This window comes from Cercospora kikuchii (assembly GCF_019650295.1).
Source record: "Cercospora kikuchii DNA, contig_00006, whole genome shotgun sequence".
NCBI classification, from domain to species: Eukaryota; Fungi; Ascomycota; class Dothideomycetes; order Mycosphaerellales; family Mycosphaerellaceae; genus Cercospora; species Cercospora kikuchii.
The window spans coordinates 1,376,994-1,394,204 of NW_025408587.1; the positions used below are offsets into that span (position 1 = coordinate 1,376,994).

The following is a 17,211-nucleotide window of genomic DNA, read 5'->3' on the forward strand; positions in this document are numbered from 1 at the left end:
AGATGGAACGGCTAGTCGTGGCTCATTATTGCATTACTGTTCTACCCAATTGTCTACGGTCCAAAATCCCCGGTTGCACGTGAATCGCGATGTCGTTTCAAACATTCGTAATGTCTCCAGAGAACAAAAGCATGCACCTGCCCACGCTGCCAGCAACGCCATCCCCAGGATACCCGTCCCGAAGCATCGAGTCCAGAGCCACCCATATCTTCACTCATAAGAAAGAACGCTACGTCTCCAGCGCTTTGCATCGCAGCTCTTCAAGGGCGCAGCTGCAAACCACTGTCTTCTGCACTGAAATTGGAGTCAAAGGAGCCCTGGCCCGGGTCAAAGGCACCAGAAAACGAGCCCACCAGACTTTGCCTGCGACTATCGGCCGTACAATCGATACCGCTGTCAGCCTTATGCAGCGTGGAGGGTCTGCTCATGGGTAGGGCGATGGGTCCCGGTGCCTTCGCACGCCGAAGACCGGTGTCTCGAAATGGCGGTCTCGTAGATGTCAAACTTCCACCGATCGACTTTCCGGGATTTCCAGCAATCCGAGAAGACCGCACAGCGAGAGCTTTCCAGCACTGTGATGCTGTATCAGTCTGCAGTGACAGCATCAACAGAAGTTCCATTGCTGCACGTCCAGCCCTCATTGCTTCGAGCACGAGTGGAACTTCAGTGCCGCCGCTTTCGACGACAAGGAGTACTACGGCTGCATATACCAGAACGTCGATGGTCAGGAAGTAGGCCTCGTGGAATTGCAGTTTGTGGTGCAAAAGTTCGGCAACCTGGACAGCGTGTAATGCCGCATTGACTGCCTTCATTCCAATCAAGTAGGGTTGCGAGCAAGGGTCTATTCCAGGCATCGTGAGATAATGCACGAATGGAGCATACAACAGTAGTTGTGCATAATCGTACGCATATGCAAGACAAAGTTGCGTTCTGCAGACCGTCAGCGCGCGCTTCTACGGTGCTGCACCTTGCTCGACACTCACCTCGTCATGTCAGTTGCCGCTTGCAGCAGCACCGAGCAGCCTTGAGCCCAGTTCTCAAGCTCTTCACTGGCTTCCTTGATGGCATTTTGATCAACGGCGAATGTGCCGATGCCAACAGGCTTTCTCGCCGATTTGCTGCGGTAGGTCTTGCCCACAGCACGTGCTAGTATCCTTAGCATTTGCATATGAGCATCGCTTGCAACCAGCTCAGAATTGGATCCAGTGGAAAGAGGTGGGTATGAATTCTGCTCGCAAGCTTCAACGTTGGTCACACTCGGTACGCCCAGCGCTGTTGAGGTATAAATGTCAAAAGCCTGTAGCGCGGACCAGACACGGCATCGTAATGCGCTCTCGTCCTTCGGAAATCCAGCGACGTCTTCATGAAGACCAAGCCGGTGGGCCGCGCTAGATGCCGCTGCTACATAAGAGTGGACTTTCGCTGGGGCTGGAGCGGCCTTCAGGTACAGTGCGAGGCACAATACTGTCTGAACCGATGCAAGACCACGATCGCAGGCACTTAATGGCACGAGGTCTTTCGCTGCTTCGAAATATTGCAACCCTTGTACCCTCCTGAATTCAGCTGCAGCTGGGGTAGTCGAATCGAATCGCTGTCCTAATGCTAGAACAGCATAGACCAACGCCAGTTCGTCCTCGTCGCTGGCCTCTTGTCCAAACAAGCTGGTGTTGTATAATTGGAATAGAGTGCGGTCCACTTGCGCCCTATCGACGAATGGCCATAGGTGGAATACCTCACTGAACGCTACCTCAACCAGTTTCAGTGTGATCTCCTTTTCGGGCATCAACGGACTGCTTGTTACGGGACCATCATCGATGGCCTGGGGGTTGTCTAGCGCCTGGACCAACTTCATTGACGAGTCCTGTGACCCGTATGGTGATGTAGCGATCTGGTTACAGTAGTTGAAGAGCTGGCGAAGCACATCGGTCCCGAAAGCCTTGCCCCGTGGCTCAGTAGTCAGTGTCTCGAGGTATACGGGTGTCTCATTGGGTGGTACCCAACCATCCGTGGGTTTTACTGAGCCGGATCTAACATTCTCGGTGTGGAAATAACTCGGGTCAGATGACTTTGAAGAAAGCGACGGCCGCGCACTGGTATTCATCGGAGATGGGTGGCTGATACTGGAGCCCGGAGATATCTGCACAACTGGCTCTTCTTGTGATGTATCCATGTGCTCCGCGCGGTTCGGCGAGCGGCGCAGCTCATCCTGTAGAGCTTTGACTTTCTTCTCGAGATGCGCAACGTAGGCAGGGCCTGATCACAGATCAGCATTGGTCTTCATACTCTCCGCGAGGAAGTGAGCACCGACCTCGCGATTGCTTCACTTGGTGTCCGAAAGAACATTGTAGCCTGACCAATGTTAGTAGCTGTGCTATCGGTGGATCGGTAATGTGGGCAGCCAAACCCAATCGTCCTACAGGCGGAACAATTCATCTGGCCATCGCAGCGGGATTTTCGTCGTCGGCATTGGTCGCACTGCTTGTCATCAGCGCACAGGCAAGGTCAACTCATCGTGGCATCACCTACTGCTCTGGCGGCTCTCTTACGCTGCATCTTGTCGCCCATAGACGACGTGGACGCCATGGCGAGGTTATCGGCCATGCTCATGGTCTTCGTGGTAAACTAGTGAGGATGTCCGAATGATGGTGGACGCACGTCCGTGGAATGATGCCTCCGCACAAGCTCACCGAACGGATGGGGTCAATGCTGTGGTTGATTGCTGGGGTATGACCGTCGGTGATACTGGAAGCCTTGGCAATAACCTGCGGTTGTCTAAAAGGACTGGGCAGCTGGGCTGAAAGACCCATCGGAAGCCAGGAGATAAGTCTGGCTCTGTACGCGCAGCGCATGTAGCATGGAACACGCACGTATGGCATCAATAGGCTCGTCTAGGGACTCTTCAACCCGAGATACACGCAGTGACTAGTTAAATCGGCAGTCACTAGCAGTCCCGCTTTTCCTGCGGGCCCGCGTGTACATGTTTGAGGCTTTCGAAGGGCTTGTTCTTTCTCTGCTGTTCTCTCATTACGCATGACCTTACGATGACGGCTTAAATGCCATCCATGTTGCTCAGCTAGACTGTCCATGTCGCTCCGATGTCTTGTCCGGCACTTCTGGTCGCTGTTTCTTGCATTGTGCGGCTTCGTTCCCGGTCCGATGGCACAGAGAGTGTGTGTGCTCCGGAACGCCCTTCGTTCGGAGCAAGCTCCACGCACTGTCACTGTGTCTCCGGAGCAGGAAATGCATACGGAGCGCCTCGAAACCCACAAAAGCTATGACCACATTCCTTCACTTCACCAACGGACATACAGAGTTTGCTAGTGCCGTGGAAGGCTCCCTGCCAGCCTCGCATGTTCACCGGAGCCTGGACCGGCCTGTGTAACGAACGAACTTATTGCATCATCTAGCGCAAGTCTCTGCAACGCGGTTGTAATTATCCCTGCAACAGATCTGCAGCCGGGGTAGAGGTCTCCATCTTCGAACGGTGATTGACAGGCCATGTGGATCCTCTTTCGCTTTTTCGTCGTAGCTCGATGTGGTTGTTCTTCAGGAAAAACCTCTGCTTCGGCGAGGTGCTCGGTTGGAGACGCCGGGCCGCGGGCACTGGGGACGACAGCTAACATATCAGCATGCAGTCCACCGAGCGGCATTGCTCAATGAGGGCAAGCAGCTGTCCGACGCAGCGATAAGAAGGCGCCAAAGACCGGGGAATTACGATGGCGCACCGTGAGAACTCATGGCCGAAAGAGGGGTGGTATTGCGATGTCTTCACAATGACGATTCGCATATTGAGACCAGTTGCGTGAATCGCACTTGTACTTGCTAATAGCTCGAATGCCGCGTATTCGCAGTAAGATCGCGCCTTGCTCCAAGGGCTAGAAAACAATCGACAAAAAGCGGCGTGGCCTCCGAGGCAGGATGCTGGGTGAAGCGACCATTGATGCGAAGCGCTCCAGCCCAACGTGTCTGATCGCTCGCTACGCGACACGATAGAAACATGTAGATCTCCACGTGCGCTGCGTCTGTCGGCAAGTACGGCAGCCATCACGTTTAGAGAAGGTGCTTATACTTGCCGAAGCGCGCATATTCACTCAATGGCCCGTGCCAGCGCTTGTGGTTGTCAACAGCCATGCCAAACGTCGATGGGGTTGTTATTTGGGCACAGTTGCGCGCTTCGCCCTCGCTTGCCAGGGTTCAACCAGTGGTTGCGAGCGGGGTCGCATCGCGATAGCCATCGTCCAGGTATAGAACAGATCCCTCAATCAGGGTGTTCATTTCAGCATAGTGGAGGTGGTGCACGGGTCGTGCATGCGGAACAGGAACCGAGCAGAGACGTGGTGTGGACTCGAGGGTCTCTTCGCATCCCTGATGGCTGTCCGCCTCCGCCCCAAGCTTGCTGCACTTCTGAGCAGAGGCGAATCGACGCAGAAATACATCCGGGTCGAGACCCGTGCAATACTGGAGTTCGGCAGTTACTCGAAGCTGGCGGCAGTCAGTCACAGTGGCGATGGCGAGTTGAAGTACGACTGAGCCATGGCGATGTTGAGGACCTGGAGGATTAATCAGCCTGTAAGCTCTGATGTATCCGCTCGTTCCGCTCTGCGAAGTGAGTGGACTTGGTAGGGCATGGAAGCAATGGGCAATGGGCGCAATGCCCCTTGAACCAATTCCCACAACTGAAGTCGAGCTATCACAGCCAACCACCAGATCACATACACAGTATACAACCATCGACTGCAGGGAAGGCGTCTCCGGGGCGTCGCAAGCTCTCTCCACTGGAAAAGCGCTGCTATACTTCTCGGCTGGATCCCATAATCGCCCCGTTGTCTCTGCAGGATAGCATACCTCCAGGCACAATTGACAGGACACAATGCTTGTACGCCAAGCCTGCGCTTCAGCAGGGACAGTCGCGGGCCATGTCTCCCCGCCGAACGGCGTCTTCGGGGCAGAGTCAGAATGGTTGTCAGGAGTCTCGGGACCCTTTTTACAATGTTCGCATGCTCCACAAGCTATGATTTTGTTGAAGCAGTTTCAACAGATTTGGCGTGATGGTTGCATGTCGTGCATGTGCAGTACTGTACTCACAGCATGTATTCGGTACCGGCCGAGTTGCGCGCGACCATTGTGACTGCCACTTCGTGCGATAGGCGTGCAATCAATCCTGGGCAGCACCCTCCACAGTTCTGTTCACATTTTCCGCGCATGTTTCTAGATGGCTGCTGTCTCGGTCGCCACCGTAACGCCAGCCCTCAACGAGCCGGAAGCCACATATCGACAGCTTTGCAGCGTCGCCTCGGAGCCGGCTGATTTCTTTTGACACAGGGAGCTCATCGACTTACTCAAGCCTCAAGGGATGCGCGTGCGAAACATGTAGCCGCTTGACATCATAAGCCATCTGTCATTGCAAGACTAGTGAGGCCGAAGGCAATCGGTTGCCCGGAGCATCCTCGTTAATGCGGTCGTTGGAAGAAGCCGATGAAGGATCAACGCACTCATGTTCATCAGTGGACTTTTCGCCAGTTCCAGGCGGTATCGGGGCAGACTATTGAGCGCCCAATGCGAAAAGGCTGCTGGGTGCGCAGCGTCTGAGAGATGCAACAATGGTGGTTCTGTCAAAGGGACGCACCAAGAGGCGCTAGGTGTTCACCCTACCAACGTAGTGCTGTATGTTATGTTTATCCGCGACTTATGCCCCTCCCTGATTTTTGATGATGCCTCTATTTAGCTGCACTTGCTCGAGAATCTTGTCGGCCCCTTTTTCGACCAGCATCTTGGCGACATCGAACCCAAATTCGTGGGCCTGTTCATGCGTTATAATCCTACGCCGTGTTTCGACCTCGGCAGCGTCCTTGCCATCAAGACTGACAACGATAGCACGCATAAGCAACTCGTCACTCGGCTCAACCTCGAGCTGCTTCGTGCCACCAGCAGTCGTCGCCTCACCGCTGAGCTGATTGTAGTCTTCCGCTGGCTCTATACCCACTCCAGCGTGCTGGTCGTGCATGCGGTTTTTCGCGATCCATTCGGTCTCTACTCCAATGGGCACGGAGCAGCCTCCCTCGAGAGTACGCATGAGCGAGCGTTCCACAAGCGCCTGCCGCCATGAACGATCATCACCGATTTTAGACAGCAACTTTTTCGTGCGTTCGTCGTCAGAGCGGACTTCAATGCCGAGCGCACCTTGGCCGACAGCATGAAGCATACCGCCGTTGTCCTTGGACAAGTAGCTACTGATACGGTGGCTCAGGCCAAGCCGCTCGAGCCCAGCGACTGCAATGCAGATTGCTGAATAGTCGGAATTGGGGTCATCGAGCTTTGCCAGTCGCGTCCCAATGTTTCCACGAACATCCTGGAATTGTAATTGCGGGTAGAAGCGCTTCAACTGCGCTGTCCGCCTGAGACTCGACGTGCCAACGACTGCGCCCGCGGGCAAGTCGTTCAAGTTCTTGACCTTGTCGACAAGCCCGGGCTTGAGCACCAATGCGTCTCGCGCGTCTTCGCGCTGAGTCACACAGCCGAGACTCAGGCCCACGGGCAGCTGGGTGGGCATGTCCTTTAGGCTGTGCACGATCAAGTCTAGCGAGCCATCTTCGAGCAAAACCTCGAGCTCTTGCGTCCACAATGCCTTCTCATTGAACTTGTGCAGGGCCGTCTTCTGATTGTTGTCACCCGTCGTGCTCATGGCGTGGATCTCGAAGTTGTGCTCCGGCCATGCTTCCCGCAATGCCTTGACAACCTCATCGGCCTGTTTCCGCGCGAGGATCGACCGCCGCGTGCCCACGTGGAAGGTCTGCGTGTCTGCGGTCTCGTGTCTTGCTTTGATCACAATGTGCGAGTTGTCGTCGGCAGCGGCAGGCGCCGTCGATACGGCTTCGGTGGCCATGGCGGCGTGGACGGAGGAGGTGCAACGGAGTCAGACACGATGGTTTGCCCAACTTTCCACATTGCGGCCTCGGCTGCTTTGGCTTTTTTGTCCCTGCCGCACGTCATGCCCCTCCTGCAGCACCACACGCTCGCGCATGCGATACGCGCCTGTCCACGCGATCAGTGGTGACACTGCACATTGACCAGGTCGCTGAACACGCATAGCCACGCTACTGTTCCACGTCCATGCCAGACATGTCTCTCGACAAGGACATCTCTCCGGCCTCAGCCCACCCACCTTCCACTTCCGTAGCCGTCTTTGTTTCCGCTCACACCAGACACTAATCCTCCTTCATTCCATCGGATCTCATTCGAACAACCCTTTGCACGCTGCAAAATCACCATCATGGCCAACTCTCCGCAGCTTCAAGTATCAGGAATCCCGGGTATACAGGCAGAGGAGCAGGCTGCTACCACGTCGCCTGCTCGCGGTGCCGAAATGGCCAGCTTTCTGCGGGCTCGCCTGAACCGGAACGCAAACAGAGAGAATCGACACATCGGCGAGGCAGCCCCTCCGCCAGCTCTAGTGCATGGCTGGGACTTTTGGCACGATCGACAGGAGCGCTCAGTAGCAGATGCAAAACCGCCCGCCGAAGACGCCGCCAGCTATGAAGACCGCTTGGAGTCTCTCGCTTCCATCTCCGATGTGCGCCAGTTTTGGTCTGTGTTCAACAACTTCGATATCTCCCGCCTGGCGCTCCGCGACAGCATTCACCTCTTTCATAGAGGTGTGAAGCCAGTGTGGGAGGACGCCCGTAACGCAAAAGGAGGGAGCTGGACATTCCGCGTCCCCAAGTCGGTGGCTGCACAGTTTTGGCAAGAGATCTGCATGATGGCTATTGGAGAGCAGCTACAGGAGGCTGTTCAAGCGGACCAGCAGCACAAGACTAGCTTTAGGGATGACATTTGTGGGGTCAGCCTCAGCGTGCGGTTCAATAGCATGCTGATTCAGATCTGGAACCGAGATGCAGAACATCAGACTGGCATTGACAGTATACTCAGAACGGTCATGGAGGGTATCAGTCCGGCACTGAGGCCGAAGGACGGAAGTCACTACTACAAAAAGCACATTGAGCATGCTAGTTTTGGCATAGACGAGGCAAAGGTACATGGCGCGCCAGATGCGAGCAGGGACAATGCGGCAACGGCAGATGTGATGGATAGTGCCGCGACGCAGTCTCTCGACACGGCTACACATGCATCATGATTCGGGCGCCTAGATTCCAAATCACAGGCTGGATTGAGAAGAACGCGGCGTCAAACCACCATTGCTGGCGAACACTATCACAAGCTGCTCGCAGATGCCGGACAGTCCCGAACGACCAACTGCTGCTCGACCGTACAAGTCGAATGGCGGTAGTCTGGAGTATCGGCACAGCTCCGTCTGCGGTATTACCGCCGGTCGAAGGGGCAAGATGAGAGTGAGATTATCGAGACGGTGTTTAGTTGATGCTTGATGAGTGGTATGCCGCTGTGATAGCGATGTAACTGGAATGATCACATAGCATTAGTTCGGCATAACGTCTTTCATCAGCATTAGGCATGTCGCGCCTAACATGCCTTTTGTGTGATCCTCAAAGTTTTATGCCTTGCACACCCCGCGTGCACAAGGTGCACAAAGTTTGGAGCTAGTGAAGCTTGGCCTTCACCTGTGTAACTTAGTCGCGTCCTCGTCTGTCCCACATCAACGCGTTCCACACCACACCTGCTCCGCGCTGGCGATGGCGACGCAGAACGATCTCGGTACGCGCCAATTCTTCTGCTCGTCACGATGATACCGCGTAACACTTCTCTTGCTGACATGACCGCGCCGACAGATCAACTGCCGCTCCAGGGCGTGGTCCTGTGTTGCACATCTCTAGCTCAAGATGTTCGGGTACGAGGACGCTGCGAATGCTTTAATCTTCACTCTGGTTGCTCGCAATGCTAACGTTTGATCAAGACAACTCTCGCCGACATGGCCATTCAGATGGGCGCCACCCACAAGCTGGATCTCACATCCGAAGTGACGCACCTCATTGTCGGCAGCATTACTACTCCCAAATACCGATACGTCGCGAAAGAACGTCCCGATATTAAGGTTCTGGCTCCCGAATTCGTCGAAAGCGTGCGCGATGCCTGGATCGAAGGTGGCGAAGTCGAGGTGCACAAGTTTGAGGAAGAGCATAGATTGAAGACGTTCGCAGGGCTGGAATTGTGTCTCACAGGCTTCAGCGATGTGGTACAGAGGAAAGAGCTGGAAAGAGTGTCTCAGGAGCAAGGCGCGAGATGGAGTGCAGATTTGACGAAACAAGTCACGCATCTGATTGCTGCTAAGCCCGAAGGCGCAAAGTACATGCACGCAAAACAATGGGGCATCACCGTGGTGAGCTTGAAGTGGTACGAAGACAGCTTGATGCGTGGTATGGCATTGGACGAGGGGTACTACGCCTGCGAAATACCACTGGAAGATCAAGGTGTTGGCGCTTTTCGAACAATGCGAAAGAGGACGAGTCTTGGCAAGAGAGAGCGTGAAGCGAGTGGCCTGACGAACGCCAGTGACGATAAGGGAAGAAAGAGGCTGAGGAAAAGCGCTAGCATGCGCCTCGGGGAGCAGAGCCAGGACTTGTGGCAAAGCATGTCTCAGCATGAGGTGCAAGTCGACAACACAGTGGCCAATGTCTGGAACGAAATGAACGACGAGAGTCAAACGCTGCGCGACAGCATTGGACCTGGACTCAAGTCTCGACCTGGAAACGCCATGAGTGTCATCGAACGCGAGTCTGCAGAGAGACCGAAGGGGCTATTTTCGGGCATCTTCATCCTCATTCACGGCTTTGATCCGACCAAGACAGAGAAGCTCCGTACGGTCGTGAGCGCCAATGGTGCTACCGTTGTAAGCACCACCGAAGACCTGGGAAACGCGCCCGAAAACGAATACTTCAAATCGCAATGTCTGCTCGTCCCGCATGCGCAACCCACAGAGCTGCCTGTCTTGCCACCCGGCACAATGCTAGTAACCGAGTGGTGGGTGGAGCGATGCCTTCACTTCAAGCAGAAGCTTAACCCGGATCAAGACTCACTTAGCCAACCATTGCAGGACAAGCTGATTTCGGACTTTGCGGGCCTCGTCATCTCATCTACCGGCTTCAACAGCGTAGATCTGCGCATGTCAGCTGAGACCATCAACTTGATGGGTGCACAATACGAGGAACAACTATCCTCTACTACTTCTGTCCTGATATGCGCATCGGCAGCAATGAAGAAGGAGAAGGCCTTCTACGCAGCGAAGCACAACATACCCGTTGTTCGTCAGGAGTGGCTTTGGGACTCGTTGCAGACTGAGACCAAGCAGTCATTTGAGCCTTACAGGCTCGATATGTCACAGCACAATTTCAGTCAACTCTCCCAGTCCACGAATAGCCCGGCGACTAGCGACAATTTGGGACCTCGTGGCGCGCGCGACCAAGTTCGGAGGTGAGTCTGATATCCAGAGGTTGAGAGATGTCGGCATGGGCTGACTGTTACAGGGGTGAAGAAATGGTACATTCAAAACGTCTGTCGAACACTCGCAAACGCCAGCCGACGGCGTCACTTATTCTGAAGCCGACGGCCTCCAACCAAGCGAGGTCAACGAAGGCGAGCAAGTCTGCAGGACCATTTGTGCTCGAAGACAGTGACGACGAGGCTGTTCTAGTCGCACATGATGACCCACCCCACGCGGTGCTTACCAAGGCTGAGATGTCTCGACCTTTGCGAGAAATCTCGTCCAACAAGAGTGCTGACCCAGTGAAGCCCGTTCCTGAAGTCGAGAAAGCGCATACTGAACCCACGCCAAAATCACCAAGTCGCCGCGACAGTCCTGTCAAGGATGTGCAAAAGCTGACATCCGACCTCGCGGCTCTAGTGCGACACCGTATCGGCTCGATGGGCCAAGAAGGATCGTCTGAGCCTCCAAAGCGTAAACACCGTCCTCTGGGGCGGAACTTGAGCGGCACATCCCTCAGTAACGCATCGAGTCGCGTTTTCCCGGCAAACTCTGCCATGCTATCGGAAGGTTGTGAGGCAGATGGATTCGCGGCGCCTACTAAGTCTGATTCCGCGCCACCTGGAACCCAGTTGGGTTATGACTCTCCTGACGCTGAAGCCGCACGCATCCAGATGAGCAAGAAGATGGGAGTGGCTGTCGAGGAGAACACGGGGGTCAGGGTGGCTAGCATGGGCACTGTGAAAGACAGTGAGAGCCTGCACAGATCACACATGGGCGCGGCGGCAGCGGCTGGCGGCCGTACGAAAGCGCGAAGCAGGACGAAGACATGATGGTGAAGGAGGTTGAAGGAGGGGTGGAGTCCTTGTGTGGTGCTTCTGGATTGTACATTTTGCCGCGTTCTAGCGATGCTGTTTGACAACTGCGGCGGTTATGAGAGGGTACGGCTGCACCACGATGCGGCTTGTGCGGCGACACATGGTATCAAATGGTACGAATGACGGCATTTCTACGTGGAATCGAATGAGACCAACGGCAGACAGAACCATTGAAATGCGTAACAAAAGCTTTAGTATTCTCCAACTTGACACTCAGAGATGCGAGGTCCGAGACACGTCAACGAATTGAATGTGGTGTTGATAGTGGCAATACAAGTTGAGACCTGTGGCCAAAGATCGTCGGTTACTGTTGACGTGGTAATAGCAGTTGGCCCGATAACCTTGCAGGCTGCACATTTGACAAGGATGTTATCGAACAACATGTCTTGGGCAGCAAACGCCCGAGTGATGAGGCAGGCACGCGATGCAGAAGCGCCCATAGCAACAGGCAACAGTGTGGTTTCCCACGAGCATTCCAGGAATTCGTGCTCAACATCCAGCTTTTTCGTACCTCCTTCACGATGAACAATCTTGGATGTGCCAAGTCGTTGAAACCAAGCGCAACAGCGCGGCTGTCAGTAATTCCTTCATCATCGATTGATCAGTCTCATATAAGTGTCCAACAGACAGGATGTCAAAACTTGGCAGGTCTTGACTATGTACTGTTTGCAAGGATGATTGCTGCCCATGCTCGAATTTCCACTGAGGCTTTCTAGTGATTGCAAGATTGCCTTCAAATCTGAATCTACGTAGGAAATAGGCTTCATGTCTTTCATAATAATTAAGGCTGCGATAAGATTGAAAACTGGCGTGTTGACCTGAAACCTGTTGCATGTTGTGTTCCGCGCTTCTGTCACGTAGGAAATACCGACGTGCTAGATTCGAAAATTATTCATTAATTCTGCTTGAACGCTCATTCGACGTGATCGTAGAACTCATCATTCAACATAATAAGTGGTGTCGCATGCACGAAATGAAGCAACCGCGAGTCGTACACACACCGGCAGTCGCTCTGGCACACTCGCATCTGCCCCTCAGGATCATCGCCCGCCGGAGCGGAGTCCGGCCGCAGTGCCCAAATGCTCGATTTGCAACCCACATCACGATCATAACAAAGTATCACCAGAAACCAAGCTAACTTGAAACAGGAATCTGCTCTTATACGGCAAAAAGCGAAGATGGCTTTTGCACCTGCACGAAACTAATGTCCGTGGCATTCTGCTCTTTGGGCAAAAGAAGACGCGTAATTGTTTGGTGCGAGCGGGTGATGTGCTCAATGGCTGCAACCTTAAGTGCGTTGACGTGTTGTGGCTTGTCTTGTGTATTGGCTTTTTGTGGTTGGTTGATAGATGGAGTTGATGATTTGATTAATTCAAATAACATGGCCGATGTCGCGATAGGATGTCGCTGTTGAAGGATATGCAGAATGCAGCAGTCAGTGATCGACATGAGGATGAATTTGGATTGGATATGCTCGCTCTCTGTAGGTCCATGAGTCTTGGTGGGTTTTGTGGCACGCCAGTGACATATGTGGGGAAGAAAGCTTGATGGTGGACGCTACACATGGAACACTTCTCATTACTGCTGAATATTTCGATGCACTGCTTTCGGGCGGTGTTGTGGTTTCACGGCGGTTGCGCGCGGCAGCGGTCCAGGGTGGTGAAATGATGTGGTGCCAGCACGAACGCTGCTGATGATTGCCACGAGAAACCGGGTCCTGCAGTTGCTGCGAATGGCAGGTCTCGCACGTGAGGATGCGTGCGTGTCCGGAGGCACGGCAGGCGGGCAGTGCTCACCTCACACGACCTCGTGCTGAGTACTGCCAAGGGCGAGATGTTTGGAGCATCCTTGCAGCACATCCACGGCACATGCGGTATGGATGGCGGATCGCCTGCAAGCCGTGAGGAAATGGGAGTTCAGGGCAGCACGCGCGGGCGTCGTTACGGACGAGACGAGGCTCGTCAATACGAATAGGCGAATGGTGCTTATCGCGGTGCATGCTGGATGAGAGCGCTGCCGGGCTCGCCGGCACGTCCATCATCAAATTCTGCAGTCGTGTGGCAGCAGGTACACGACGAGTCGCAGGATCACAATGACCCAGACGCCCGCGAGTCCCGGAGCATTAGCTCAGCAATAGCGCTGCCGACGCAGCCAGCGCATGACGCGTTGGTTGTTCTGGCCGACCGCCCGTGCAATAAGACGGCCTCGTCGTCCGCGCAGCGCGGTGAGATGGAAGCCGTGATGAGCGTTGCATTACATTGAGCAGTCTGGCGTCGTCGACATCTGCCCGCCCCCTCCACCGCCCAGCGCGCAGCCACCATCGCCCTTCTTGGACGCTTGGCTCGATCCATTCGCAGCACGAATGCCAGGTTAGGCCCGCGGGAGCGGCGCTACTCCAATAAGGTCGTCTAGCACGCTGCCCGGACTCCAGGATCTGACGTGCTGCTCCACGTCGATCGCCCTGTTTGACGTCTTCTCAGAAAACGACTTCTCTTCTTGCACACGCGCGCGCGGGCACGCAGCCCGGGTAAAAGTCGCCGACGCTGCACGCACACACGCACTTGGCCAAGGTTGTGCCGGACATTGCCAGCATAAAAGACGCTGGGATCGTGCCGGGGGTGTCATCTCAGCCACTGCGTCGCAGAACAGGACGTGCGCATATCAAACAAGCCAACTTTTCCTCGAGCCCGAACAGGCCTGCGCTGCCCGCTGCCTACGAGACGTCGACATTACCTGTCTGCGAACCTCCGCGTTGGACGACGTTTTGAAACTGCCACAATTTTGCGTTACCACGTCGGCGGCACCGATCGTTTGAGACCGATCGCATTCTTTGCTATTGCGGTAAGTAACACATGTTCTCCCTGTCCGGGCCACCGACCGCCTGCATCTCCTGCGTTGGCACCCCATGACGCGCAGCGCGATCGACTTTTTTCTTCCCTCGCCTTGGTTGTTGTCAGAGCCGCATGGATTATCACTGCTGTCAGGCACACATCACGCACCGGAGCCCGCTGCATTTGATATGCTGCAGGACATGCCCGGCAGACAGGCCCATCTGCTGACGGAGAGCTCGCCTTCTCTTCCCACTACTGCACTTCCATCTCCTAGCATCAACTTTGCTGACTGGGGTTTTTACCATGGCAGCTTCCTACCGCTCCTCCACCTACGGCCTGCTCTACTACGATCCAGCCCAACACCGCACCGAGACCGACAAACCGCAGCGAGTATATCGACCACGACGAGTCGGCCCTGGACGAGTGTGCATCAAGTCCGTGGACCCTAGAAAGGAGAGAGACGGTCTCCACGTCCCTTATCCCGACCCCAACAAAGAAACCACTCCGCTCAAGCGGGAGTCATTCAACCTCAAACTGGCGTCAACACGAGAAAACGCCCGACGGTTCCTCAAGTCCGTCATATCCAGTACACCAGCGAGCGAGGCACCGGCCGACCAGCAGAAGAAGGACAACGCTTGGAAGCGGCGGTCGTGGTCACCAATCCAAAGATCGAACAGCAATCGTGGAAGCGAGGCTGGTTCGTCAGTCGCTGGTTCGAGGTCGAGCAGCACGACTGACGCACCGGCGAGTGTACCTGAAATACCGACACCGAGCATGCGTGGCAATATTCGCCATTCGATCGCTGGCCCGATCAACGCCCATCTTCAACGCCCACGACTGAGTAGCGTGGCACGAGATGGATCGACGCCTTCGATACAGTCCGTGGCGAGTAGCAATGGGTCTACAGGGTCTCCGCGAATCGATTCGTCCATCGTTGACAGTACTGTCATCCCAAATCTAAATCTTGATGATGAAAAGCCAATTGTTGCGGGCAATGGTGTCGCCGTAGGGATCCATTTGGCAGAACCAGTTCTATTCCTCCAAGGCTTCGAGAATTCGGACAATCAGCCCGGCAATACTGCCATGCTACGAGGTGGCCTACATCTACGAGTTTCGAAAGGTGCAAAGATAAAAGGCATTACTCTCAAATTCAAAGGCACGGCAGTCACCAAATGGCCTGAAGGGATCCCACCCCGCAAAGTTGAATTCGAAGAACGTGACACAATCATGTCACACACCTGGCCATTCTTCAACGCCCAATTCGAGAGCGCGGAGAGGGGCACGAACGCTGACCATGTGCAGCTTTTCAAGGATGGTGTCTCCTCGACAGTTACACGACTGGATCCTCTCGGTCGATCTTCCGAAACGAACTCGTCCGTAAATCTCAATTCTCGCGAGGCAAAGAAATTGGCTCTGTCTGTCAACCAGTCTCGAAGTTTTGGCAAAGGAGAATCTACTGGCGGACCATCGGTGGCTGCCAAGGGCTACCGCACCTTCCTTCCCGGCGACTATGTTTACAACTTTGAGATGCCAATTGACAGTCGATTACCGGAGACCATCGACGTTGAATTAGGCTCGGTCAAGTACGAATTAGAGGCCGTTATCGAGCGATCCGGAGCGTTCCGATCGAATCTTGTGGGCACGAAGGAAGTCACAATCATCCGAGCGCCAGCGGAGGGTTCCTTGGAATGTGTGGAGCCTATTGCAATCAGCCGCAACTGGGAAGACCAGCTGCACTACGACATTGTGATATCGGGAAAGAGCTTCCCACTGGGCACGCAGGTACCTATAGCGTTCAAATTGACACCTCTGGCGAAGGTGCAGTGCCATCGCATCAAAGTGTTGGTCACCGAAAACATCGAGTACTTTTGTTCCAACAAGCGCGTACATCGCATGGAACCCACTCGCAAGGTACAGCTATTCGAAAAACGTGCGGATGGTGCCCCGACCAGCACGTTTCCTGGCAGCACAATGCGGGTGACATCGGGCGGTGGCATACCGCACAACCAGCGAGCTGCAGCTGCACGAGGCGAGCATGTCATACCAAGCGACACCACGAACCTGCTGGGCAACCTAGACGGAGGCGATGCACACATCGGACCCACCGAAATGGAGTTCAATGTGCAATTGCCAAGTTGCCACACCATGAAAGAACGCGATCGCACGCAGCGCCTACACTTTGACACCACATACCAAAACATACAAGTGCATCACTGGATCAAGATTGTGATGCGCTTGTCCAAACCGGATGTGAATGATCCAACGAAGCGAAGACATTTTGAAATCTCCATCGATTCGCCTTTCCATATATTATCTTGCCGTGCAACGCAGCAGAACATCTCGCTCCCTGCCTATACATCGCCCGAGTCAGGCCCAACGAGTACGACATTGACAGAATGTGGCTGCCCTGGCGCTGCGCTTCGACGGAACTCGCCGTCTAATCTTGTACCAGCATTGCAGAGATTCAACGGCCAGCAGCAAACCCGTCAAGATTCGAGTCTCCCAATGTCCCCGGGCTTGACCAGGCCGCCAACTGTACACGCACGTGATGCTCACATTGGTCGTCCGCAGTCCATTGATCGACCTATCCACCTGCTACGAGCGCCTTCTTTCAACCCACCTCCGTTTTCAGATGAAGAACCACCCCCGCCACTCATCACGCCGCCGCCGCAGTATGATAGTATCGCGAGTCCGACATCCGGGTTGGCGGATTACTTCGCGCGCCTGAGCGATGCTTACGAGGACGATAGCAGTGGTGATGAGTCTCGACCAGGACGTGTGAACGTGCCTCTTACACCCGGAGGGCGCATCAATCGTTCCGTGGATCTGGGTAGAGGATGGGCACCCTTGGCAACACAAATGCCCTTGGCATTACCGCGACGGGAGGTGTAGGCATTGTTACGATCTATTTCTGAAATCATGTCGACGATATTTACTTGACAATTTGCAGCGTTCAAGCAAGTGTTGGGGAAAAAAAATGGTGCAGCTGGCGTGATTTGTGGGCGACTTGCGAAGTGATAGACAACGGTGAAACCCGCAATATAGGATGCGTGTAGGAGGTAGTGGAATGCAGAGGCTGAAAGAGCTATGGGTACCTCGCCAGTTCCTGGCG

The 17,211-nt window shown here is 54.7% G+C and overlaps 5 protein-coding genes across 6 annotated transcripts; 3 read left to right on the forward strand and 2 right to left on the reverse strand.

Moving 5' to 3' along the window:
- Positions 1-260: 260 nt before the first annotated feature.
- Positions 261-2,607, reverse strand: CKM354_000945600 (uncharacterized protein; the record flags this gene model as incomplete). Of its 2 annotated transcripts, none has more annotated exons than XM_044804880.1 (5): positions 261-930; positions 984-2,253; positions 2,309-2,349; positions 2,418-2,475; positions 2,547-2,607. In XM_044804880.1, the coding sequence occupies 5 exons, from the start codon at positions 2,605-2,607 to the stop codon at positions 261-263; spliced, it is 2,100 nt and encodes a 699-aa protein (XP_044660815.1). The 2 variants fall into 2 exon arrangements, with proteins under 2 accessions (XP_044660815.1, XP_044660814.1); XM_044804879.1 differs by having other exon boundaries at positions 2,405-2,475; positions 2,527-2,607.
- A 3,079-nt stretch (positions 2,608-5,686) lies between these two features.
- CKM354_000945700 (uncharacterized protein) lies at positions 5,687-6,883 on the reverse strand (the record flags this gene model as incomplete). The annotated part of the gene is made up of 1 exon (XM_044804881.1): positions 5,687-6,883. One exon carries the CDS (start codon positions 6,881-6,883, stop codon positions 5,687-5,689), a length of 1,197 nt encoding a protein of 398 aa, XP_044660816.1.
- Positions 6,884-7,270: 387 nt separating this feature from the next.
- CKM354_000945800 (uncharacterized protein) lies at positions 7,271-8,131 on the forward strand (the record flags this gene model as incomplete). The annotated part of the gene is made up of 1 exon (XM_044804882.1): positions 7,271-8,131. One exon carries the CDS (start codon positions 7,271-7,273, stop codon positions 8,129-8,131), a length of 861 nt encoding a protein of 286 aa, XP_044660817.1.
- Positions 8,132-8,645: 514 nt separating this feature from the next.
- CKM354_000945900 (uncharacterized protein) lies at positions 8,646-11,223 on the forward strand (the record flags this gene model as incomplete). Its single annotated transcript, XM_044804883.1, has 4 exons — positions 8,646-8,667; positions 8,742-8,800; positions 8,867-10,380; positions 10,434-11,223. The coding sequence occupies 4 exons, from the start codon at positions 8,646-8,648 to the stop codon at positions 11,221-11,223; spliced, it is 2,385 nt and encodes a 794-aa protein (XP_044660818.1).
- Positions 11,224-14,402: 3,179 nt separating this feature from the next.
- Positions 14,403-16,991, forward strand: CKM354_000946000 (uncharacterized protein; the record flags this gene model as incomplete). Its single annotated transcript, XM_044804884.1, has 1 exon — positions 14,403-16,991. One exon carries the CDS (start codon positions 14,403-14,405, stop codon positions 16,989-16,991), a length of 2,589 nt encoding a protein of 862 aa, XP_044660819.1.
- Between the last annotated feature and the right edge of the window lie 220 nt (positions 16,992-17,211).